Here is a 27,768-nt window from a genome sequence, read left to right as displayed (position 1 = left end):
GAGACCATCTAAACACAAGGGCGAAAACAGACTGTCAAAACCATGGAAACCATTCGCTTTTATTGGTATAGTCATGTTTACAAAAATGTGCTATTCCCTTCGATACTTAAGAATGTTTTGCACATAGTATTGTACCAAATAACAAGTGGATGCTAATTTTTCCATGATCAGACTTAACTATATAAAAATAACCCCCCAAAAAATCAAGTAAATCACCTTGGCATAAGGAGAATCTGTTTAGTTTAATAAAGCAAACTTTAGTGCTACCATGTGTTCCAACAAGGCATGAGATGACAGCAAAAACATGTTCACAGGAACACCGAAATTAACTGGTTCGGTTGTTCTTGCCAGTCAGAGAATGTAAAGAAAATAAGCATTATTTGATCATCCAACTATAGACATGAAAATAAATATGACTAAAATGACTATGGGTCATACTGATGGTGTGGTAAGTGTAAATGTATGGGGTGTGTGTGTATGAAAACAAGGCTCATCAGTAAGCAAGACCCAGTTCAGGACAAGAGGTGGAGAATACCAAGACAACAGTAAAACATTAGGTTAATTCTACACAAGAAAATTGAGAAGCAACCGGTCTGAACAGTGTTTCGTACCACTTTATACAGCCTCCACCCACCAGTCAAAACATCAACTACAACATATTCAGAAGTTAGTCACACACAGTGGTCCCCATTAGTCTGCCTGACACAAACACCCAATCAAACAATCACGCTTTGGAAAATTCAGTCACCTACATTCCCCTCAGGTCCAAAATGTAGCACCATCTGGTGTTTAAAATGTCCTCAACCTTTAAATGTGACCCCCAAACCCCTTAGGACTTACTGCTGTTGACACCCAGTTGCTAAGAGCAAACCGCTTGTTGGGGTGGATTAGTGACTAAAGGTCCATTCTGTCATTTAGACAGAAGCCTTAGCTGTTGATACTGCACCACAGCATCTGATAGGAGAAAGGCTGCAGCAGGAATAAACAGAGGATGTTAGCCTGTTGGTGTCTGCCTGGTGTGCTCTAGTGAAGCTAGGCAGACGTCCCTCACAGCCCACTAACAATGGAACAGCCACTTACTGTCCACCATTGACTAATATAATCCAATTTAAACTGTTCTCTACTGCCAACAAATATGAGATTGAATCAAATCAAATCCTCATTATGTGGTGCCTGATGATCCTGTCTGTTTCTAACAGTGCTGTCAATCTCATTACCATGACTAAAGGCACAGGGAGGACGACAAGGGGAGGGGGTGAAAAGTGCCATTTCGCCCCCACTGGATTACTTTGAAATGAAAGGAGTTGAAAATAAGTAGGACCCAAGGCTCTGAGGTTTCACATCCTCTAAACCCACTCAAATCACACCTCTTTTTTGTGCTTTGAGACACAGAACACAACAAAACCCCATCTAACCAACCACGCACAAATCATATGCAAGTCTACAGAACACCTAGACACATTGAATAGATGCACTGTACAGCTTAATCAGACAAAACCAAGAGTCAACAGGGTACCAGTCATGGATCGGTATTAAAAAACCTCTCGCAACTTCAAGGATAAATAAATTCTAACTTGTATTGGAGGAGTGATAATGAAATGTTACATTAGGAAAACAGTCTGTACTTTATAAGTAAGCAGTGATTTGTCTTGTAGTGACAAGACGCGTTAGGAATGAATTAATCATTGAAATGAGGGTTGAGAACCCATAAAGGTCATACATACATCAGGTCTGTCAGATGTCTTGCTGCATCTCCATGTTGTAGGAAACACAGTCCAGAGCACCTGGTGTTGTATAGATCCATGCGGCTATAAATATCAATATATTATTCAAATGTAGCTGTCAGAGTCATAGCACGTTTACTGTACTGTACGTGATGTCTGTTGTTCACTTGAGATCTAGAGCTATGTCCGATAAGGTTAGTCTACTATTATGGGAGTGGGGGAGCAGCTACGATGTTCAATAAGTACACATAGAATAATATACAGTAAGTAACATTTGATTGCAAGATCTATGGAGTGTTTTAGTTTTAACACATCAAAAAAGGCAAGAACATAAAATCCCTCTCCCAGTACCTAATAATGTACATCAACAGCAGACGGCTTTCCTAACATTAAGGAAACGTTTTGATAACCTCACCCGACATCAGAGCATCAACAGCATAATCATTTTACCAAGACATCTCTCGCTCTCCAATAAGCTCAAAGAGAACCCAGTTTAGGATAAAGGATGAGGTTGTGCAAATTCCATTGTTGGAGGGTCCAGAGCCAAATTCCAATCAAGTCCTCTGCCTCTCATGCATCTCAAATGACTAGGTGTTTGCAATAAATCAGAAACTCAAACTACCCAACCAGAGGGTATGGATCTACCGCCATATAGCTGATTCCAGTCAATAGAAGACTAGGCTCAAGGGATCAGATTGGAATTGGGCCCACCTCTACCCCTTTTCTTGCGACACTGTATGTGCTGATGACATCACTCATTCTCCTTCCATCTGCTGTATTGTTTGTTTGCTCTTAAAATCAGCAGACACCGTGCAGTATTAACATACAGCACCGCAGCCAATAAGGGTCGAGCACAAAGTGATGTAGGAAATGTGTCATAAGGCAGGCGTCAATTGAAACCATAAACCCAACGAAAGGCCAAGCACATCTTTTCCAGAGAACAAAAAAATAAGTTACAATTTGTCATATTTCCATCTATTAACAGTTCATATGGTTTCTTACATTTAATAAAGTGAGGAACAGTACAAGGCACACATTTAACGATTTGAATTGTTAAAGATATAAATAACTGACAAAAATAAAATCAACATGAGTAGTGTGTTGTCCTCCAGTCATCTCTTCAGCTCTGTTTAAACTATTTCATCAATCTCCTCTGTGCTTTGAGGACCTCTTACAAGGTTGTGTATGGATCCATCTGATGTTACTGTGCCTAGCAACCTGACCTGGTTGACTCACAGTTTGACCCTAAAAACAAGGCAACAACCAAGTGGTTCCATTGATGGTCAGTTCATGGTGTGGTCAGGTCACGGTCGGTCCACTGTGGTCCAGTGTGAGTCAAAAAGGTCAGTCAGATGATGTCTACGAAGCTGCCAGGGAACAGTCCGGTCCTGCCGTTCCTCTGGAGTGTTCCTTTGAACCAGCCGTCCTCTCTCTTCCTGTGGACAAACACTATGTCTCCCTCCTTCAGTTCCAGCTCTGCCTCACTCTGAGGGGGGTAGGACACCACCACTCTGTACCTGGGGAGGAGAGATGAGCGATCAGAGAGGATAATGTACTGACACACACCCCCCCCACGAAGCACAGGAGAACAGAAACGCTACACAGACACACATCAGACAGACCATTTTATTAATTACATGTCACTGTCCTACGATATAAGAAATGCAGTACCTCTCGCATATGATTGGCCGAGCATCGTGCTGCTGGGAGATGAGGGAGGAGCATGCCTGGCGAGGGGGCGGGGCGATGGGGGCACAGCCATCCAGGGGACTGCTCTTACGTTGTGTTAACTCTGGGGTGGTGGCTAAAGTAGGCTCAGGATCCACGGGGCAGGGGACTGCACGGCCATGGTTACCCATGCCAATGGTGGTGGAGGAGAGCGAGGGGGAGGGGGTGGTGTCGGGGCCCATGGCCCTTTGGAAGACCTCCCCTGTAGCAGCCTGTTCTGCCTCCAGGGTGGGGGAGGAGGGGGGAGAAGGGCGAGACTTCTTCTTGTTAGATGACAACAGCTTCAGAAGACCTTTCTTCTCCCTCTGCAGAACGACAGAACGAAACAGAGAAAGCGAGAGAAAAAAGTTAATTATGTTGCTACTATGTTGCACTTGTCTGACAACGGTGTAGGCTGGATATAGACTGTCTTACAGGAATTAATTGTATGGCCATTAGAATCTGCATAAACAGAAACCATTGTCTTGGTCATTAGGTGGTTGGCTGACTAATGAGGGTTGTAATGTCATCATCAGGCCTGCTGCCAGCTGCCTGTTCTGTTTGTGTTGGCTGGCCTGGACTGACTCCCATCTCTAGTCTCTTAACTCAATTCCCAAGACTCGCCCGTGAAACAGACTGAGCGCTGTGCGTCAATTTGTTTCTGAAGATAAACTGGAACATCTGTGTTCAACAACATACAGAGGACATGGTATTCAAAATACTCTGCAGTAAACAAGAGCACCAGAGACTCCAGGCGAATGTCAACTAATTTAGCAATCCATTGTAGACGTGTTGAACACCAGCCAAATATGCTAGGCATAATAGAAGTATATGCAAACATAAGAAATATGCTAACATTGTTGATAGCGATACTGATGGCTAGGGTGCTATCCTGAATGCCCACCTTGCCGTCCTTGTCCAGCCGACAGGCAAGGGAGGAATTAGCTGACGTGGAGTTGCTGTTGCCTGGTGCGACGGGCATGGTGAGGTCTGCCACTGGTCGCAGGGCATCACGATCCAGCGAGGCAGCACTGACGTTGGGCGGGGTGAGGGAGGCGGAGGCACAGCCCAGTACTACACCGGCACGGACACAGCCCTGAGCAGAGTTGGAGGAGGGCTGGGACTGGCACACAGCCAGGTGGGGCAGATAGGCTACAGAGGTCTGGGACTGGATGGGTGTCACAGCAGCGGTGGGCCGGTCCTGACTGTGGCAGGCTGCTGGGGCCAGAGGAGAGGCACAGGGTCAGATCTTACACACATACCATTTCCCTATATATTCATTAACAAATACACTATCCCATCCTCAGGCTACATAGAATGTATACTTGCACACCTCCATTCCCCTAGTAGGTGACCCTACCTGTCCTGACAGCGTTGCGTGCCTGGTTAACAGTCATCTGGGAGGTCATGTGCATGAGACCCTTGGCCTGTCCGGTCGCCACGTGAGCAGCCGTCACAATGGCAGCAGGTAAAGGGCTGGAGGGGTCAGGGCCAGGACAGATGGGCAGTGACTTGTTTAAGTCAGGCCCTGGAACGATGGCCCCCAGAGAAGTGGAGGGGCTGACGATGGTGACCCCTCTCCCAGCCTGTGTGCACAGAGTTACGGGCACCTTGGGCTGGGTGTTGCCTGATGCCGTCCTAATGGGACCAACAAGAGGAGAGGGGTTAGGGCTGGGAGCCTTATGGTATCTGCATATACAGATATAATCAGTGTATGTGTACATATGCGTGAGTACATACACCACCATTCAAAAGTTTGGGGTGACTTCAAAATGTACTTGTTTTGAAAGAAAAACAATTTTTTTGTCCATTAAAATATCATCAAATTGATCAGGAATCCAGTGCAGACGTTGTTAATGTTATAAATGACTATTGCAGCTGGAAATGGCAGATTTTTTCTGGAATATCTACCTAGGCGTACAGAGGTCCATTATCAGCAACCATCACTCCTGTGTTCCAACGGCAGGTTGTGTTAGCTAATCCAAGTTTATCATTTTAAAAGGCTAATTGATGATTAGAAAACCCTTTTGCATTTCAATTAACAGGTGTGCCTTGGTAAAATTTCCTTTGTGGAATTTCTTTCCTTAACGCGTTTGCGCCAATCAGTTGTCTTTTGTAATGGTGGTATACAGAAGATACACCTATTTGGTAACAGACCAAATTAATCTCTCCAGAAATAAGTCTCTCGCTGTTGCCGCCTGTTACAGACCCCCCTCAACTCCCAGCTGTGCCCTGGACACCATATGTGAATTGATTGCCCCCAATCTATCTTCACAGTTCATTCTGTTAGGTGACCAAACTGGGATATGCTTAACACCCCAGCAGTCCTACAATCTAAGCTCGATGCCCTCAATCTCACACAAATAATCAAGGAAACCACCAGGTACAACCCTAAATCCATAAGCATGTGCACTCTCATAGATATCCTGACCAACTTGCCCTCCAAATACACCTCTCCTGTTTTCAATCAGGATCTCTGCGATCATTGCCTCATTGCCTGCATCCGCTATGGGTCCGCGGACAAACGACATCCCGTCATCACTGTCAAACTCTCCCTAAAACACTTCTGCGAGCAGGCCTTTCTAATCGACCTGGCACGGGTATCCTGGAAGGATATTGACCTCATCCCGTCAGTCAAGGATGCCTGAGTGTTCTTTAAAAGTAATTTCCTCACCATCTTAAATAAGCATGCCCCATTCAAAACATGTAGAACAAAGAACAGATCTAGACCTTGGTTCACTCCAGACCTGACTGCCTTTGACTAGCACAAAAACATCCCGTGGCGGACTGTATTAGCATCAAATAGTCCTCACTATATGCAAATGTTCAGGGAAGTCAGGAACCAATACACACAGTCAGTCAGGAAAGCAAAGGCTAGCTTTTTCAAACAGAAATTTGCATCCTGTAGCTCTTAACTCCAAAAAGTTGTGGGGCACTGTAAAGTCCATGGAGAACAACAGCACCTCCTCCCAACTGCCCTGAGGCTAGGTAACACGGTCACCACCGATAAATCCATGATAATCGAACATTTCAATAAGCATTTCTCTACGGCTGGCCATGCTTTACTCCTGGCTACCCCAATCCCGACTAACAGCTCCGCTCCCCCCGGAGCTACTCGCCCAAGCCTCCCCAAGCTTCTCCTTCACCCAAATGGCAGATGTTCTGAAAGTGCTGCAAAACCCGGACCTGTATAAATCAGCAGGGGTAGACAATATGGACCCTCTCCTTCTAAAATTATCCGCCGCCATTGTTGCAACCCCTATTACCAGTCGGTTCAACCTCTTTCGTATCGTCCGATATCCTCAAAGATTGGAAACCTGCCGCGGTCATCCCCCTCTTCAAAGGGGGTGACACTCTAGAACCAAACTGTTATAGACCTATATCCATCCTGCCCTGCGTGTCTAAAGTCTTCGAAAGCCAAGTTAATAAACAGAACACCAAATCCCACTGTACCTTCCCCACTGTGCAATCCGGTTTCCGAGCTGGCCACGGGTGCACCTCAGCCACACTCAAGGACCTAAACGATATCATAACCTCCATCGATAAAAGACAGTACTGTGCAGCCGTCTTCATCGACCTGGCCAAGGCTTTCGACTCGGTCAATCACCATATTCTTATTGGCTGAGTCAACAGCCTTGGTTTCTCAAATGACTGCCTGCCTCGGGTTCAATTCTCGGGCCGACTCTCTTCTCTGTATATATCAACGATGTCGCTCTTGCTGCGGGTGATTCCCTGATCCACCTCTACGCAGACGACACCATTCTGTATACATCTGGCCCTTCTTTGGACACTGTTAACTGACCTCCAAACGAGCTTCAATGGCATACAAAACTCCTTCCGTGGCCTCCAACTGCTCTTAAACGCTAGTAAAAACCAAATGCATGCTTTTCAACCGTTTGCTGCCCGCAACCGCCCTCCTGCCCAACTAGCATCACTACTCTGGACGGTTCTGACCTAGAATACGTGGACAACTACAAATACCTGGCTAGACTAAACTCTCCTTCCAGACTCCTATCAAACATCTCCAATCCAAAATAAAATCTAGAATCGGCGTCCTATTTCGCAACAAAGCCTTCTTCACTCACGCCGCCAAACTTACCCTAGTAAAACTGACTATCCTACCGATCCTCGACTTCGGCGATGTCATCTACAAAATAGCTTCCAATACTCTACTCAGCAAATTGGATGAAGACTATCACAGTGCCATCCGTTTTGTTACCAAAGTGCCTTATATCACCCACCACTGCGACCTGTATACTCTAGTCGGCTGGCCCTCACTACATACTCGTCGCCAGACCCACTGGCCCCATGTCATCTATACTAGCTAAAGCTTTTTTTCTATTGTGTTATTGACTGTACGCTTGTTTACTCCATGTGTAACTCTGTTGTTGTTTGTCGCACTGCTTTGCTTTATCTTGTCCAGGTCGCAGTTGTAAATGAGAACTTGTTCTCAACTAGCTTACCTGGTTAAATAATGGCAAAAAAATAAAAATAATTATGGCAAGAACAACTCAAATAAGTAAAGAGAAACGACAGTAGATCATTAAGACATGGTCAGTCAATACCTTGAAAGTTTCTTCAAGTGCAGTCACAAAAATTATCAAGCGTAGCAGAGCCAAGTTCATTAGAGTTAACCGCACCTCAGATTACAGCCCAAATAAATGCTTCACAGATTTCAATTAACAGACATCTCAACATCGACTGGCCTTCATGGTCAAATTGCTGCAAAGAAACCGCTACTAAAGGATACCAATAAGAAGAAGACACTTGCTTGGGCCAAGAAACATGAGATTTTTCGTAGGTGAACGGATGATGTCTGCATGTGTGGTTCCCACCATGAAGCATGGAGGAGGTTTTGGTTGATGGTGCTTTGCTGGTGACACTATCCAATTTATTGGCTACCACAGCATTCCGCAGCGATACGCCGTCCCATTTGGTTTGCGCTTAGTGGGACTAACATTTGTTTTTCAACAGTACAATGCCCTAAAACACACCTCCAGGCTGTGTAAGGGCTATTCGACCAAGAATGAGAGTGATGGAGTGCTGCATCAGATGACCTGGCCTCCACAATCACCCAACCTCAACCATATTGAGATGGTTTGGGATGAGTTGGACCACATAGTGAAAGAAAAGCAGCCAACAATTGCTCAGCATATGTGGAAATGTTGAGGTCCTGCACTTGCATGGTTACACGTGGTCTACGTTTGTCAGGCCGCTTGGAAGCGTTTCCAAATTCTCTAAAAAGTTTATAGTAGAGAAAGTGAACATTAAATTATCTGGCAACAGCTCTGGTGGACATTCCTACAGTCAGCATGCCAATTGCACCCTCCCTCAAAACTTGAGACATCTGTGGCATTGTGTTGTGTAACAAAACTGCACATTTTAGAGTGTCCTTTTATTGTCCCCAGCAAAAGATGCACCTGTGTAATGATAATGCTATTTAATAAAGCTTCTTGATATGCCACACCTGTCAGGGGAATGGATTATCCTGGCAAAGGAGGAGAAATGCTCACTAACAGGGATGAAAACAAATTTGTGCACAATTTGAGAGAAGTTAAGATTTGTGCGTATGCAACATTTCTGGGATCTTTTAGACCAACAGTTTCCATGTTGCGTTTATATTTTTGTTCAGTACGTATACATTACATTTTTGGGGGGAGAAGATCAGCGTTAATATTGCAGATAATCCTCTGCATCATTTGCAATATATTTTTGTAAATATAAATAAAAAAATGTTATTTTCCCTTAACCCTACCACCCCTCCCCTAATTGAAGTAAACTACTGAACAACACTTAAATGCTGACCAGACCACGAGCACAAGTTGATTTTGTCCACCCACACCAGACGCGATCAGGACACACAGGTTGAAATATCAAAACAAACTCTGAACCAATTATATCAACTTGGGGACAGGTCGAAAAGATTTCAACATTTATGGCAATTAAGCTAGCTTGCTGTTGCTAGCTAATTTGTTGATAAATATTGGGATATAAACATTGGGTTATAATTTTACCTGAAATGCACAAGGTCCTCTACTCTGACAATTAATCCACAGATAAAAGGGTCAACCGAGTTTGTTTCTAGTAATCTCTCCTCCTTCCTTCAGGCTTCTTCTTCTTCGGTCATTATATGGCAATTGGCAACCAACTTTAAGGTGCATGACCACAACCGACTGGAGTGTTAACCACAGTTCATCGTTCAACTTTAAAAACCAATGAGGAGACGGGAGAGGCAGGACTTGCAGTTTGTCGAGCTTCACAAATAGAACCAAGTTCTATTTTAGCGCCTTACTACACTGATGCGGGCAAGCAGTGTGGATGCAATGATTGAATAAAGTATGTGTACATTTAATTTGCAACGCACGCATCCGGTATGGTCAGCATGTTAGGCTTGTACTTCCAGCTTATACATACTAAACTCAGCAAAAAATAGAAATGCCCTCTCACTATCAACTGTTAAACTTAACATGTGTAAATATTTGTAAGAACATAAGATTCAACAACAGACAAACTGAGCATGTTCCACAGACATGTGACTAACAGAAATGGAATAATGTGTCCCTGAACAAAGAGGGGGTCAAAAGTAAGTCAGTATCTGGTGTGGCCACCAGCTGCATTAAGTAATACAGTGCATCTCCTCCTCGTGCACTGCAACAGATTTGCTGTGAGATGTTACTAAGTTCCCAGACATTTCTGGGGGGGGGAAGGCCCTAGCCCTCACCCTCCGATCCAACAGGTCCCAGACGTGCTCAATGGGATTCAGATCCGGGCTCTTCGCTGGCCATGGCAGAACACTGACATTCTTGTCTTGAAAGAACGAGCAGTATGGCTGGTGGCATTGTCAGGCTGTAGAGTCATGTCAGGATGAGCTTGCAGGAAGGGTACCATATTGATTTATTTTACCTTTATTTAACTAGGCAAGTCAGTTAAGAACAAATTCTTATTTTCAATTGACAGCCTAGGAACAGTGAGTTAACCGTCTGTTCAGGGGCAGAACGACAGATTTGTACCTTGTCAGCTTGGGGATTTGAACAACCTTTCGGTTGCTAGTCCAACTCTCTAACCACTAGGCTACCCTGCCGCCCCATGAGAGAAGAGGATGTCTTCCCTGAAACGCACAGTGTTGAGATTGCCTGCAATGACAACAAGCTCAGTCCGATGATGCTGTGACACACTGCCCCAGACCATGACGGATTCTCCACCTCCAAATCGATCCCGCTCCAGAGTACAGGCCTCGGAGTAACGCTCATTCCTTCGACGATAAACGCGAATGGTGAGCCAAACCCGCGACTCGTCAGTGAAGAGCACTTTTTGCCAGTCCTGTCTGGTCCAGCGACAGTGGGTTTGTAACCATAGGCAATGCTGTTACCGGTGATGTCTGGTGAGGACCTGCCTTACAACAGACCTACAAGCCCTCAACCCAGTCTCTCTCAGAATATTGCGGACAGTGTGAGCACTGGTGGGATTGTGCGTTCCTGGTGTAACTCGGGCAGTTGTTGTTGCCATCCTGTACCTGTCCCACAGGTATGATGTTTGGATGTACCGATTCTGTGCAGGTGTTGTTACATGTGGTCTGCCACTGCGAGGACAATCAGCTGTCCACCCTGTCTCCCTGTAGCACTGTCATAGGTGTCTCAGTTTGGACATTGCAATTTATTGCCCTGGCCACATCTGCAGTCCTCATGCCTCCTTTCCTCATGCCTCCTTGCAGCATGCCTAAGGCATGTTCACGCAGATGAGCAGGGACCCTGGGCATCTTTCTTTTTTTGTTTTTCAGAGTCCGCAGAAAGGCCTCTTTAGTGTCCTAAAGTTTCATAACTGTGACCTAATTGCCTACCGTCTGTAAGCTGATAGTGTCTTAACGACCATTCCACAGGTGCATGTTCATTCATTGTTTATGGTTCATTGAACAAGCATGTGTTTAAACCCTTTACAATGAAGATCTGTGAAGGGTCCTGAAAAATAGATGTTTATGTTCTAGTTTATATACATTTTACGGGCACAGTATATATTACTTTAGTTATCTTTTGTTTGTTTTTAGTCCCAGGCTTCAACTACCCTCAACCCCTCCCATCCATCCATCTCTGAAGACCATCCAGTTTTGATTTCTTGCTGCCATATATTTTTCCACTGTGCTGTGATGTTTCACAAAAGTTCTGAACCTATTCATTCTCAAAGTTCCTAAAGATGGTAAATTAAAGAAACATTTTTGCTAAGAGTATTATTATATTATTGATCGGATTGACTGACGTTTCAAATCACCCAGCAGTGCTATTTGCACCGTTAGCTCAAAGTAAATGTTGCAATTTGTCGGCCATTCCTGATCCTGCGACCAAACACAAACTACTTATGAGCAGTACCAAAACAAGTGATCAAATGATTCTGGTTAAATTATTTGAATACCATTTAGGTATTTTTTGTTGTTGTAGCACAAGGCACTGTTTCCCTAGAGAGAAATCAAATCATTTATGAAAGAAATGAAGTCAAGAACTATATAGGACGCTGGGCTGAAGGGAGTTTTGGTTTACATTAACCTGTTAATCCTACCCCCTACTTTTTCGAACATTCTGTTAAAAATCGCGCAACATTTCAGCGCCCTGCTACTCATGCCAGGAATATAGTATATGCATATGATTAGTATGTGTGGATAGAAAACACTCAGACGTTTCTAAAACTGGTTAAATCACGGCTGTGACTATAACAGAACGTGCGTTTCATCGAAAAGCGCAGGAAAATCTGATCACTGAAAATATATATCCATGCGCGACTTGAACCCATTGATAAAGGTGAACCACATTTAATGGGGCTGAGGTTGCAATACCTACAGCTTCCACACGTTGTCTAGAGTCTTGTCATTTGCCTAGGCTTTGTTTCTTGGTCAAACAGACGCAAGGCAACGCATTTACTCTGAGAATTACACGGACATTTTTTCCAGACGGACAGCTAAAGAATATACTTCGCCTCGTGATCAATTTGATCGCTTATTAACGTTTAATAATACCTAAAGTTGCATTACAAAAGTATTTCGAAGTGTTTTGTGAAAGTTTATCGTCGACTTTTTTAATTTAAAAAAATGACGTTACAAGACGCTATTTTTTTCCGTTTATCACACAGTCTTCATAGATCGATATCTAGGCTATATATGGACCGATTTAATCGGACCCAATAGTGATTATGGGACATCTAGGAGTGCCAACAAAGAAGATGGTCAAAGGTAATGAATGTTTTATATTTTATTTGTGCGGTTTGTGTAGCGACGACTATGCTAATTATTTTGTTTAAGTCCCCTGCGGGTCTTTTGGGGTGTTACATGCTATCAGATAATAGCTTCTCATGCTTTCGCCGAAAAGCATTTTAAAAATCTGACTTGTTGCCTGGATTCACAACGAGTGTAGCTTTAATTCAATACCCTGCATGTGTATTTTAATGAACATTTGAGTTTTAACTAGTACTATTAGCATTTAGCGTAGCGCATTTGCATTTCCAGATGTCTAGATGGGACGCCTGCCAGGTAGGACCAAGAGGTTAAGCAAATATTCAACCTAGTTCAGTGCAGAAACATTGTAATTAACTACATTGACCATAATCCATTGCTCCATTTTTTTCCAGATCAGAGAGGAATAGGTGAAGCGAGAGGTTTCACCCTAGCCAAACTCTGTCCAAAATAAGCCCAATGCGTTTCTATGGCCTTATTTTGTACCGAAGCTCGTCCTCTGCCTTTCCGCATTTGGGACAACGACTCCCATTGTTAGGGTGGAGACATGAGCATCTCTGGACTGATACAGCATAGACCGCATGAGAGAGGAATGTACACAACAACGAGACACAGTTTGGAAAGTATGCCTAATCTACTTTGAAGAACTAGTACAATTATATCGTCAGACAGCTCTGCAGCATAATTAAGCAGGCTAGCTGCCTAGGATGACTAGGATGACTAAAGACAGTACAGTATGGGGAGCACAAAACAGATGGCCTGGCTGGCTGACTGCGACTGCCTGAGCAGATGATTACTTTAAGGAATTAAGTAATCAAATATAAATTAAGTAATATTCATAACTGAAATATTTCATTATTTCATAGCAATTTCCTATTTTTCTATTGATGTCTACCCAATGTGGACCCGATCAGAGACTATGGTTGACTATTTTTGGCCTTGGAATTTCCATTAAAATGTTGTTTAAAAAAAAAATCTAAGTAACATCTTTATTTCCTAATGCATTTCACAAAAAAAAATGTTTTATAGAAAGCGAAGTTGAAAACCGTGACTTTTTAATAATCAAACCGAAACAACCTCAAAGCACTAATCGCTCAACCTCTGAACACAAAAATCGAGCACACAGCCCTGCAATCTCCATAGACAAACATTGGCAGCAGAATGGCTTTACAGTCAAAGGATGCCAACTTTCCAACAAGTCAGTTCGTCAAAGTGGCAGGTCACACAAGCTCACAGAACAGGACCACCGAGCGCTGAAGCGTGTAAAAATGAACTAACCTCGGTTGCACCACTCACTACAGAGTTCCAAACTGTCTCTGGAAACAACGTCTGCAAAATAACTTTGTTGGGAGCTTCATGAAATGGGTTTACATGGCTGAGCAGCCGCGCACACAAGACTAAGATCACCATGCGCAATGACAAGCGTCGACTGGTGTGGTGTAAAGCTCGCCGCCATTGGACTCTGGAGCAATGGAAACGCGTTCCCTGGAGTGATGGATCATGCTTCACCATCTGGCAGTCCGACTGATGAATCTGGATTTGGTGGATGCCAGGAGAACACTACCTGCCCCATTGCATTGTGCCAACTGTAAAGTTTTGTGGAGGAGGAATAACGGTCTAGGGCTGTTGTTCATGGTTCAGGCTAGGCGCTTTAGTTCCAGTGAAGGGACATCTTAATGCTACAGCATACAATGACATTCTAGGTGATTCTCTGCTTCCAACTTTGATTTAACCTTTTATTTAACTAGGCAAGTCAGTTAAGAACAAATTCTTATTTTACAATGACAGCATACCCCGGCCAAGCTCTCCCCTAACCCGGACGGCACTGGGTCAATTGTGCGCCGCCCTATGGGACTCCCGATCACGGCCAGTTGTGATACAGCCCGGGATCGAACCATGGTCTGTAGTGACACCTCTAGCACTGTGATGCAGTGCCTTAGACCGCTGCACCACTTGGGAGCCAAACTTTGTGGCAACAGTTTGGGGAAGGCCCTTGCCTGTTTCAGCATGACAATGCCCCTGTGCACAAAGCAAAGTCCATTCAGAAATGGTTGGTTAAGATCGGTGTGGAAGAACTTGAGGCGGTTATAACAGCAAAGGAATGAGATGTTCGACGAGCCCGAGCAAAGCCCACATACATTTGGTCATGTAGTCATGTGTATATGTGTGTGCATATGTAAGGTCTGTGTGTGTGACAGACCTGCTGACAGGGCTCATGTAGTTGCCGGGGAACACTCCTATCTTGCCAGTGTGCATGGAGGTGCCTTTGAACCATCCGTCCTGACAGCGCTCCAGCACCAGGAACATCTCTCCCTTCCTCAGCTCCAACTCATCCTCCTTACGGGGGGGGTAAGGGAACAGGGCCACGTAGCTGCAGTGGGGGGGAGAGAGATGGGACACATCAAACACACACACGTGGCCATCGACACAGGGACTGTCCAATTAACCTCAGGAGGAAATGAATCAGACATGTTGTGGATTCAGAACATCTCGTCTGTGACATGAGCAAAATGTACCCCACTTCCACAGACTAAAGTATATCCATCAACATCTCCCCTCTCTTTCTAGTAGGCACTTCCAGGCTGATCGAGATAGACATTCCCCTCTGGACTGGTCTTCCAGTAGTTCAGAGAATGCTGCGCTATATGTCTGTAGAGCAGGGATAGGCAACTGGCAGCCATTTTTGTAGGCCCGCAGATCAATTAAACCCCCCCCCACACACAAATATTCAACTCACTGTTGAGAGTTAAAATAGTAGAATACACAAGTTGAAGCCAGCCAGCTCTATACTATCAGTGTCGTCGTTTAGCCACGTCTCGGTAAAACATAAGATATTACAGTTTTAGTATCCCGTTTGTAGGATCCTCTTTAATCGTACATCGTCCAGTTTTCCAATGATTGAATGTTGGCCAATAATACGGAGGGTACTGGTGGTTTACCTACTCGTCTGCTAATTCTTACAAGGCATTCTGCCTTTCTCCCCCATCTCTTCTTCATGCTGATGACAGGGATTTGGGCCAGGTCTTGACAAAACAGTATATCCTTCACATTGGACTTCTTAAAGAAAACATCTTTGTCCAGTTCGAGGTGAGTCATCGCTGTTCTGATGTCGAGAAGCTCTTTTCGGTCATAAGAGAACGTAGCAGCAATATTATGTACAAAATGAGGTACAACCAATGTGAGAATATATATTTTTTTTTAAATGGCACATTTGGTTAGGAGCCCGTAAAACGGCAGCCGTCCCCTCCGGTGCAATCATCTCTCCAGAGTTCCTCTGTGGAGATGGGAGAACCTTCCAGAAGCACAACCATCTCTGCAGCACTCCACCAATCAGCACTCCACCAATCAGAGTGGCCAGACGGAAGCCACTCCTCAGTAAAAGGCACATGACAGGCCACTTGGAGTTTGCCAAAAGGCACCTAAAGAACTCTCAGACCATGAGAAACAAGATTCTCTGGTCTGATGAAACCAAGATTGACCTCTTTGGCCTGAATACCAAGCGTCATGTCTGGAGGAAACCTGGCACCATCCCTAAGGTGACACATGGTGGTGGCAGACTCATGTTGTGGGGATATTTTTCAGCGGCAGGGACTGGGAGACGAGTCAGGATCGAGGCAAAGATTAACGGAGCAAAGTACAGAGATTGTTGAAATCCTGCTCCAGAGAGCTCAGGACCTGACTGGGGTGAAGGTTTACCTTCCAACATGACAACAACTCTAAGCACACAGCCAAGACAACACAGGAGTGGCTTTGGGATAAGTCTCAATGTCCTTGAGAGGCTCAGCCAGACCCCGGACTTGAACCCAATCGACCATCACTGGAGAGACCAGAAAATAGATGTGCAGCAACGCACCCCATCCAACTTGACAGAGCCTGCAGCGAATGGGAGAAACTCCCCAAATACAGGTGTGCCAAGCTTGTAGCGTCATACCCAAGAAGACTCGAGGATGCAATTGCTGCCAAAGGTGCTTCAACAAAGTATTGAGTAAAGGGTCTGAATTCTAAATCTGATATTTCAGTTAATTTTGAAGAAATGTCTAAAAACATGTTTTTCTTTGTCATTATGGGGTATTGTGTGTAGATTGATGAGGGAAATACAATTTAATACATTTTAGAATAAGGCTGCAACGTAACAACATTTTGAAAAAGCTAAGGGGTCTGAATACTTTCTGATTGCACTGTATATGAACTTGTATTAATCATGGTCTAATTACCGACCGGGGGGGGGGCCCATTGATTTTGTTAGTCACTCAATGTGTAAAATGCAGGAAATGAACTTTAAAACAGTTTTTTCCCCTCTACGCCACATGGCAAAACGAGTAGTATTTCATGAAATTAGTTATAAAATTGCGAAATCTTCTTTCCACCCCATGGCAAAATGTGTAGAATTGCAGGAAATTAGGCTATGGCTGGCTCTGATTGCCGGTGTGTGCATGGATGTGGGTACGTAGATCCGGGAGCTACTGCGGCCCCTCATGAGTTCACCCCCCATCACTGATGTAGAGTAATACTATGGTAACTTTCTGCATGGCACAGCTATGTGGCAGGGCTCCACTGAGGTGCTGTAAAGGGAGTGGAAAAGTCACATCTCCAAGAACCTCAAGAGGGGAAGAGGCTTTAAAGAACAACTGCTGACAGACAGCATAGACACTTTCACTGGTGTCAGGGAGGGGGAAATTAAGAAGAAAATGCAGAAACACAAACACTCACTTTGGGGAGGTGGGCAGTATCTAATTCTATCAGGTGTCTGGAGTCTCTCAAAGGAGTAATGATGTGAGAGGTCCAGGGTCACAGGCAGGATCTCTGATAGGACCCAGGAGACTCCATACCCCACAGCGGTTGACCTTTCACCCTTCACCTGTGCTCTGGGTCAACCTCTGGTGTTCCACACTGACAGCTGAGCGGTCATTTAGAGGCTTGGAGAACTCCCAGAACACATTAGACGGCCCAACACCCTAGCCATGTGTGGAACATGCTCTTAAACGGCATGTTCTCTCTGGTTTAGTGTGCTGGTACTTTATACATGGAAGAGTGTTACATGTACATCTATCTGTGTATGTGTATGGGTGTGTGTACACTCACACTGTGGGTCTTTGTCTCCCACTCTGGTCGCTTGTGCTTGGGGAAGGTCTCTGACCAGCAGCCAACGAGGAGGCTGCTCCCAGCGCTGAAGATTGTGGGGGAGGTGGTGGGGGAGGAGGGAGAGCTTCCTGTCAAAAAACAAACAAAAAAAACATTCTGAAACAGAGATCAAACAGCACAGAACAGTTCACAATAAGGTTTAAGTGCATCCCTCAAAAAAAACTGCTTTGTTTGGAACCAAAAGACAGGAAACAAGTAAACAACTCACTGCCTTCAGCGCAACATGAGAGTTACATTAAAGCTCTTGATGGAATGATACATGACTAGGTGTTACATAATGAGAGAAACTGCTCTGTGAAAAAGGGATATTATTTACTCTGTTCAATGAGGGAGAGTATCGCTTGGCACAGAAGTTTGGTCTTGTCCCCAACTTCCCCATAGAACTGGGAAGGAATCTCAAGTGTGCTTGTTTGTTTGTTGCTATAGAAACGACACTGGGGCCTTGTGAATCCATTGCTGTGTTTAATTGGGACCATATGAAAGTAAAAACATTTCTGTAAACATGACATAGTTTAACCCTCAGGGGCGCGCCGAGCAGATTCTTCTGTGCTCTCTTATCCCCCTTGTTCTGCATCTAACGTGACAGAAACCAGACCAAAACAACTCTTACACAATCACACACACTGACACTGGGAAAGGGGAAAGGGGTTTATACTGGGTAAGGGTTTTGTTTTCTCCTAAACATGCAAAACTATTAATACATCTGCAGAGAAAGGCATTGTAGACGGTAAATAATTCAGGCCCCATCACCTGGAACAAAACGTGTCTCAGCTTGACATTAAAAGGCCTGAGGAGCAGACAGACATCACTACCATGGAACAGTGGGGGAGGGGGTTGGAAATACATTCAGAAGAGTCTACATATTCCCATGTGTGTATGTGTGTGCGCTGTTGACGCTGGAGCTAAGATAATTACAATGCCTGCAGGCCAAAGAAATCATCATGTAGAGTTAGTTCCCCAGTAAAGTGGAGAGCTTAACCTTTGTGTACACATAGTCCCCTGTTCAGTAGTACCACATACCAACAAAGCCACACACAGTCAGTTGACCATGACAAAGCAGCAGATACATCAGTCTCCTCCATACACGATAGGATGTAAGTAAAGTAACATAGATCAACCTAAACAGTTGTTTAAACCATTATTAGGGTAAGGAATGGGCATTTGAAATGTTTTGACTGTTCGAGTACTTCACATGATAATCAAAAATGGGGAGGAAAAAAAATCTGCACTGGAGAACAAAAAAATAAGCATTTATCTATAGGCCTATGGCAACAGTGCACAGCAATGCCTCATTTATCATAACCATTACAGAAAACAAATCCTAATCGCTAGATAGCTAAATTGCTCAATTCAGTCAATAAAAAAGCAAGTGCCATTTAATTTACTGAAACCGTAATATCAACTGGTTATATTATACGGTGGAACAATCTTCCAAAAGGTAGTAACCCCAGCAGTGGTGCTTGATGTAAAAGAATATAGCTGTGCAATGGCATAGCCTTGTTTTGTTCATTTATCAGAGATGCTCTTCTTTCCCGAGCCCTTATCACAGCCAAGACACACTTATTTTAATAGTAAAAAACATGTAATATAACAAAATAAAATAATTTTAAAAGATGCTAGTGCAAAAAAGTGATGCGCATCTGGAGTCTGGAACAGTTCACCTCAGAGTGATCAATTGTAACAGGGCTCAATTTGGCGAGTTGAGAGGTTCAGGGTTCAAAACCTACTTTTTTGATATACAGACGCTCTAGTTTATTTTGCCCGTTCTTGGGAATTTTTTAAGTAGATGAACAATTCCTCATTGAAAAAAAACTGCATGGTGATGAATTACTGCCACGACATCTGTTTGGGGAGTAGACATATGTTTAATGAGTCTGGTGAAAATATGCTCGTTTCTATCAAACTAATGTTTTTGCATACTTTCACTGTGGAACACGGTGCAATTATTCCAAAACTGCAGCTCGTTGTTGGAACTTGAGATAAAACTGTCATCATTTGGCAAGGAATGTAGCCTGTCTATCCCATCAGGCAGATAGGTTTATGGGCATTTATTTCTGTAGTCTTAACAGGAGCACACGAGTGTGTGTAGGGAGTGGTTGGAACGCAATTGAGTGAATGAGGCACGGCGAGGAAAGGGAATTTAGGGAGAAGAACTGTATGATGCTTGGCTTGGTTTCTTTTTTGTTGTGCCCCGCAAATGCACATGTACAAATGGCACACTAGCGTCAAAGCAAATTAATGTTGTCTTCAAGGCAAAATGTCACTTTCCTGTTCTAGGAGCCACAAACACATTCCACCATATAGATTTACAGTATTTAAAAAAATGTTTGTTTTTTTATTTAAAAAATGTAAAAGTAATCTCTGGCTAAAGATGGAGCTTTGACGTCCGTTCCAGTACTCATGTCCATCCCTAATTAGGAAAACCGTAGCGTAGTTGCAAGAACCCTATTGTTATATTGAACTGTTGGTGTGAATACTGTAGAATCTTTATAGAGAAGTGAACCTACCACAGGAATGGATGCGTAACTTGCCTCTGGGGGAAATGTGAACACGGTTGCAGTAGTAACAGGACTGCTGGGGGGAGGGGTCACTAGGAGTCCAGTTGTACAGATGTGTACCTGTTGAGGAGAGAAGACAGAATGTAAGTCAACTTAATCAACCAATACCACTACTACTCCCCAACAATATAATACTTTCAGGCATAGACATTACACAGAAAACAGTGTGCTAGAATAATTATGGCATTTTTCAACGATAGTTGCAACTGAATGGGTCTCCATCAGAAGGGACAGATGTCTTGGTCAATTTGTGCCAGTCTGTCCCCTCACATCCAGTCTCACATGGGTAGAAGTAGGCTGTCATGAATGAACAGACTACTTATTTAATCTCTTAATCATCTCACACATGGTCTTAAAATGTCCCATTGAATGGAAATGTCGCCGTCACAGCAGCGATGAACCCAATTGGCCAAATCAAGCTGTGCTAGTGTCCCAATAACCATATTGGCTGGGTTAGGTCTATGACTGCCAAGCACAAGTTTTAATTGGCTGGGTGAAGACCGGTGAGTATTGAAGTCTCTTGCTGAGAGATGGGGAACCCCAGCGGTGTGACACTGACTCATTCACTGTGGCTGTCCTGGTAACAGAGCAATTCTGTTGGACACAATCTCCTTGTACCCTGTACTCTCCATCACTCCATGCATGACTGCCCCAGACAGAGCAGAGCTGCCTTTCTGGGTGAATCATTACAGAAGATCCACCTCAGACTCAATCAACTGTACCGTGTGGAAGGGGAAGGTGCAATCAGGCAAGAGAGAAAGTACTAGGCAATATCTATCTGTGTTGTGCATTTTGTTATACATGTGTATGAACTACATGGAACATGTGTGTACAACACAGGCACATCAATCACACTGGAAATTAACTGAAAATGTTCAGTTTTACAACAGGTCTGTTTTCATATACTGCAGGCTCCTTTATACATCTGACATAAAAGCGGTAGACAGAAGGCGTGTTCATTTCCATACACTCCCTCTGGCCCCCCAGGAAACTACTGCTTCCCTTTCTGTCTGCTTTGAAGGAGGGAGAAATGAGGAGCGAGAGACAAGGAGAGATACCGAGCCACACAGATTTCGCCTGGGGAGTCTTTTTATTAAACACATTAATTTATAAATCAAACCCATCTTAAGTCCTATAGCTTCCAGGTGTGCATGGAGGTTCTATAATACTGAGTGTGTCTGGTTCATAATTAGGGCAGATAAAGCCAGGTCTGGAGAGTAATGGCCGATTAATTAGGGCCGATTTCAAGTTTCCATAACAATCGGAAATCTGTATTTTTGGCCAATTTCCGATTTTTTAAAATATATTTTAAATACTTTTTATTTAACTAGGCAAGTCAGTTAAGAACACATTCTTATTTTTAATGACTGCCGAGGAACTGTGGGTTAACTGCCTTGTTCAGGGGCAGAACGACAGATTTTCACCGTGTCAGCTCAGGGGTACAGTTAACTTGTCCAACGCTCTAACCATTGCACTCCACGAGTAGCCTGCCTGTTACGCGAATGCATCAGAAGCCAAGGTATAAATTGCTAGCTAGCATTAAACTTATCTTATAAAAAACAATCAATCATAATCACTAGTTATAACTACTAATCCAGTTTAGCAGGCAATATTAACCAGGTGAAATTGTGTTATTTCCTTGCGTTCATTGCACGCAGAGTCAGGGCATATGCAACAGTTTGGGCTGCCTGGCTCATTGCAAACTAATTTGCCAGAATTACATAATTATGACATACGTTGAAGGTTGTGCAATGTAACCAGAATATTTAGACTTAGGGATGCCACCCGTTAGATAAAATACCAAACGGTTCCGTATTTCACTGAAATAATAAACGTTTTGTCTTCGAAATGATAGTTTCCGGATTCGATCATATTAATGACCAAAGGCTCGTATTTCTGTGTGTTATTATGCTATAATTAAGTCTGATTTGAAAGAGCAGTCTGAGCAGCAGCAGGCCCGTAATCATTCATTCAAACAGCACTTTCGTGCGTTTTGCCAGCAGCTCTTCGCAAGCACAGCACTGTTTATGACTTCAAGCCTATGAGCCTAATGGCTGGTGTAACCCATGTGGAATGGCTCGCTAGTTAGCTGGGTGTGCGGTAATACTGTTTCAAACGTCACTCGTTTTTAGATTTGGAGTAGTTATTCCCCTTGCGCTGCAAGGGCCGCGGCTTTTGTGGAGCGATGGGTAACGATGCTTCGAGTGTGGCTGATGTCAATGTGTTCCTGGTTCGAGCCCAGGTAGGGGCGAGGGGGACGGAAGCTATACTGTTACACTGGCAATACTATAGTGCCTATAAGAACATCCAATAGTCAAAGGTATATGAAATACAAATCGTATAGAGAGAAATAGTCCTATAAATACTATATTAACTACAACCTAAAACCTCTTACCTTGGAATATTGAAGTCTCATGTTAAAAGAAACCACCAACTTTCATATGTTCTGAGCAAGGAACTTAAACGTGTTAACATGCATATATTTTACATGGCACATTTTTACATGGCACAAATTACTTTCTTCTCCAACACTTTGTTTTTGCATTATTTAAACCAAATTGAACATATTTCATCATTTATTTGAGGCTAAATTGATTTTATTGATGTTTTATATTAAGTTGAAATATGTGTTAATTCAGTATTGTTGTAATTGTCATTATTACAAATAAAAAAATAAAAATAAAATTGTCCGATTAATCGGTATCGGCATTTTTTGGTCCTTCAATAATGGGTATCGGCGTTGAAAAATCATAATCGGTCTACCTCTACTGGAGAGTTTAACATGATTCTCCCCTCATCACCATGTGGGTCCACGGCTTTAGTACGAGATGGGTCACCCCAACATGAAAAGAACTGTCTGCACACACACACAAACAAACAAGCTCTGATAGCATAGTCAACACACACATACGAGAGCACTAAGGGTGCCACCAGTTGTAGAAGGGCTTTGTGTGGCTTATGTTTACGAGGGGAAGCTGTGGGTAAATCATGTCAGTGTGTCTGGGCTGTGTTGCAGCCCTGAGCCCCGGAAGGTGAGACAGAAGAGGACGCTAGGGTTGGGCGGAATACCATATACCGGTATTGATGCACGGACTGGTTTGAGTTTTTTTGAGTAGTTTAGTTTGTTAAATGTGATAGTTTACTCTACTATTTGAGTCATCTTTCAGCTCTCTCGCCATGCTGCGTTCCACACAGACCTAGCCCCGCCCCATCACTCAAGGAGCACATTTGTTGTTGCTCGACCATGAGACATTTGCTTTCATTCTGCATGGTCATGCATCAATGTTGAGGCAATGTTCTGCTTGCTTGCTTAATATAAATCCGCAAGCGTTCTATAATCCATTTGTTTCTTACATGTGCAAACATCTACATAGTTTGTCTTTCATTAGCAAGTTGTGGCTAAATCGTGTTAGCCACTAATGCTAATCGCTAGTTAGATGGCTAGCTAATAAATGTACAAGCAAATGCTAGTTAGATGGTTAGCTGTTGCCAGATAATAGAATGTTAATTTCTCTACCATAAGCCACCTCCAATCGTTTTAGACAATTTGGCAGTACGTCCAACCGGCCTCAACTGCAGACAGCGTGTATGGCGTTGTGGGCGACCGTTTTGCTATTTTATTAGGATCCCCATTAGCTGTTGCAAAAGCAGCAGCTACTCTTCCTGGGGTCCAAACAAAACATAATACAGAACATCAATAGACAAGAACAGGACAGAACTACATAAACATTTTTTTAAAGACACACGTAGCCTAGATATCAATGCATACACACAAACTATCTAGGTCAAATAGGGGAGAGGCCCTGTTCTGGGTCAGCTGCAGCTTAACTAGGCATTTCCTTGTAGCACTGGACCACACGACTGGACAATAATCAAGATAAGACCAAACTGGAGCCTGCAGAACTTGCTTTTTGGAGTGCGGTGTCAAAAAAGCAGAACATCTCTATTTTATGGCCAGACCTCTACCCATCTTTACAACCATTGAATCTGTTTTGACCATGAGTTTACAATCTAAGTTATTTTGTCTACTGAAATTGTTCAACAGCCACACCACTCATTACCAGAATCAGCTGAGGTCTAGAACATAAGGAATGATTTGTACCAAATGCAATGCTCTTAGTTTTAGAGATGTTCAGGACCAGTTTATTACTGGCCACCCATTCCAAAACAGAGTGCAACTCTTTGTTAACGGTTTCAGTGACTTCATTACCTGTGGTTTCTGATGCATATATGGTTAAATCATCAGCACACATGGACACACATGCTTTGTTTAATGCCAGAGGCATGGTCATTAGTAAAAAATGAAAAGAGTAGAGGGCCTAGAGAGCTGCCCTGCGGTACACCACAATTTCCATGTTTGACATTAGGAGAAGCTTCCATTAAAGAAAACCCTCAGTTCTACTAGATAGATAGCCATATCATGGATTCAGAGCAGAGGTTGAAAAGCCATAACACAAGTTCTCTCAACAACAGGTTATCGTAATATCAAGAATATCAAAGCCTGCACTGAAATCTAACAGCACAGCTCCCACAATCTTCTTATTATCAAAACCTTTCAAAAGATCATCAGTCAATTGTGTCAGTGCAGTACATGTTGAGTGCCCTTCTCTATAAGCATGCTGAAAAGTCTTATTAATTTGTTTACAGCGAAATAGCATTGTAATGGGTCAAAAACTATTTTTCCAACCGTTTTCTAAGAGCTGGCAACAAGCTTATAGGTCTGCTGTTAGAACTAGTAAAGGCCGCTTTACCACTCTTGGGTAGGGGAATTACTTTGGCTTCCCTCCAGGCCTGAGGACAAAGACTTTCCTCTAGACTCAGATTAAAAATATGACAGAAAGGAGTGGCTAGCGTCAGCTACCTTCCTCAGTAGCTTTCCATTTACTGTAAGTTGTCAATGCCAGGTGGTTTGTCATTATTGACCAATTTTCCCACCTCTCCCACACTAACATTACAAAATTGAAACTTGCAATGCTTTTCTTTCATTATTAGCTTTTTTATGCATGAATACAACCGCTCACTGTTCGTTGTTGGCATTTCCTGCCTAAGTTTGCTCACTTTGCCAATGAAATAATCATTAAATAATTTGGCAACATCAAATGGTTTTGTGATGAATAAGCCATCTGATTCGATGAAAGATTGAGTTGAATTTGTCGTTCTGCCCATAACTTCATTTAAAGTACTCCAAAGTTTAATTTCATTGATTGTTCACAATGTTGACCTGTCTACCCATGGTGGCGGTGGGGTTATGGTATGGGAAGGCATAAGCTATGGACAACGAACATCATTTGCATTTTATCAATGGCATTTTGAATGCAGAGAGATACCGTGATGAGATCCTGAGTCACATTGTCGTGCCATTTATCTGCCGTCATCACCTCATGCTTCAGCATGATAATGCAAGGCCATGCCTCATGACTAACGGGACATGGTGTGATGAAGGAAACATACAGGAACTCAAATCCTTCTGTTCACCTGATTTAGAATTCCTCACAATCAAATGTAGACCGCATTATCTTCCAAGAGAATTCTCTTCGATTATAATCACAGCCGTATATATCCCCCAAGCAGACACATCGATGGCTCTGAAACGAACTTTATTTAACTCTTTGCAAACTGGAAAACATTTATCCGGAGGCTGCATTCATTGTAGCTGGGGATTTTAACAAAGCCAATCTGAAAACAAGACTCCCTAAATTTTATCAGCATATCGATTGCGCAACCAGGGGTGGTAAAACCTTGGATCATTGTTACTCTAACTTCCGCGACGCATATAAGGCCCTGCCCCGCCCCTTTCGGAAAAGCTGACCACGACTCCATTTTGCTGATCCCTGCCTACAGGCAGAAATTAAAACAAGAGGCTCCCACGCTGAGGTCTGTCCAACGCTGGTCAGACCAAGCTGACTCTACACTCCAAGACTGCTTCCATCACGTGGACTGGGACATGTTTCGTATTGCGTCAGATGGGAATATTGACGAATACGCTGATTCGGTGTGCGAGTTCATTAGAACGTGCGTCGAAGATGTCGTTCCCATAGCAACGATAAAAACATTCCCTAACCAGAAACCGTGGATTGATGGCAGCATTCGCGTGAAACTGAAAGCGCGAACCACTGCTTTTAATCAGGGCAAGGTGTCTGGCAACATGACTGAATACAAACAGTGCAGCTATTCCCTCTGCAAGGCTATTAAACAAGCTAAGCGTCAGTACAGAGACAAAGTGGAATCTCAATTCAACGGCTCAGACACAAGAGGCATGTGGCAGGGTCTACAGTCAATCACGGACTACAAGATGAAATCCAGCCCAGTCACGGACCAGGATGTCTTGCTCCCAGGCAGACTAAATAACTTTTTGCCCGCTTTGAGGACAATACAGTGCCACTGACACGGCCTGCAACGGAAACATGCGGTCTCTCCTTCACTGCAGCCGAGGTGAGTAAGACATTTAAACGTGTTAACCCTCGCAAGGCTGCAGGCCCAGACGGCATCCCCAGCCGCGCCTCAGAGCATGCGCAGACCAGCTGGCCGGTGTGTTTACTGACATATTCAATCAATCCCTATACCAGTCTGCTGTTCCCACATGCTTCAAGAGGGCCACCATTGTTCCTGTTCCCAAGAAAGCTAAGGTAACTGAGCTAAACGACTACCGCCCCGTAGCACTCACTTCCGTCATCATGAAGTGCTTTGAGAGACTAGTCAAGGACCATATCACCTCCACCCTACCTGACACCCTAGACCCACTCCAATTTGCTTACCGCCCAAATAGGTCCACAGACGATGCAATCTCAACCACACTGCACACTGCCCTAACCCACCTGGACAAGAGGAATACCTATGTGAGAATGCTGTTCATCGACTACAGCTCGGCATTCAACACCATAGTACCCTCCAAGCTCGTCATCAAGCTCGAGACCCTGGGTCTCGACCCCGCCCTGTGCAACTGGGTACTGGACTTCCTGACGGGCCGCCCCCAGGTGGTGAGGGTAGGCAACAACATCTCCTCCCCGCTGATCCTCAACACGGGGCCCCACAAGGTGCGTTCTGAGCCCTCTCCTGTACTCCCTGTTCACCCACGACTGCGTGGCCACGCACGCCTCCAACTCAATCAAGTTTGCGGACGACACAACAGTGGTAGGCTTGATTACCAACAACGACGAGACGGCCTACAGGGAGGAGGTGAGGGCCCTCGGAGTGTGGTGTCAGGAAAATAACCTCACACTCAACGTCAACAAAACTAAGGAGATGATTGTCATACTGTAAAGTAATGTAATACTGTAAAGTAATACCTGTAAAGTAATGTCATACTTTCCAGGTCCATACCCAAACAGTTTGAACTACTAATTTTGAAAATTACTCTCTCCAGAAACAAGTCTATCACTGTTGCCGCCTGCTACCGACCCCGTCAGCTCCCAGCTGCGCCCTG

At 43.9% G+C, this 27,768-nt stretch overlaps 1 protein-coding gene across 2 annotated transcripts in view; it reads right to left on the bottom strand.

The window, feature by feature from the left end:
- Positions 1-38: 38 nt before the first annotated feature.
- sh3rf1 (SH3 domain containing ring finger 1) overlaps positions 39-27,768 on the bottom strand; it is a 71,353-nt gene continuing 43,623 nt past the window's right edge. The window contains exons 6-12 of one of the 2 annotated variants that reach the window (XM_035784062.2): positions 20,295-20,405; positions 17,728-17,855; positions 14,846-15,016; positions 4,792-5,069; positions 4,336-4,649; positions 3,396-3,757; positions 39-3,241 (exon numbers count right to left, since the gene is read on the bottom strand). In XM_035784062.2, coding sequence (XP_035639955.1) covers positions 3,073-3,241; positions 3,396-3,757; positions 4,336-4,649; positions 4,792-5,069; positions 14,846-15,016; positions 17,728-17,855; positions 20,295-20,405 — 1,533 coding nt within the window. In that variant the 3' untranslated portion in view covers positions 39-3,072. The remainder of the gene's footprint in view (positions 3,242-3,395; positions 3,758-4,335; positions 4,650-4,791; positions 5,070-14,845; positions 15,017-17,727; positions 17,856-20,294; positions 20,406-27,768) is intronic. The other variant, XM_035784071.2, reaches the window with a different exon arrangement.

This window comes from Oncorhynchus keta, chromosome 1 (assembly GCF_023373465.1).
Source record: "Oncorhynchus keta strain PuntledgeMale-10-30-2019 chromosome 1, Oket_V2, whole genome shotgun sequence".
In the NCBI taxonomy this organism is placed as follows: Eukaryota; Metazoa; Chordata; class Actinopteri; order Salmoniformes; family Salmonidae; genus Oncorhynchus; species Oncorhynchus keta.
Note: the sequence above shows the minus strand (reverse complement) of the source record. Positions and strands in the feature narration are given on the sequence as shown.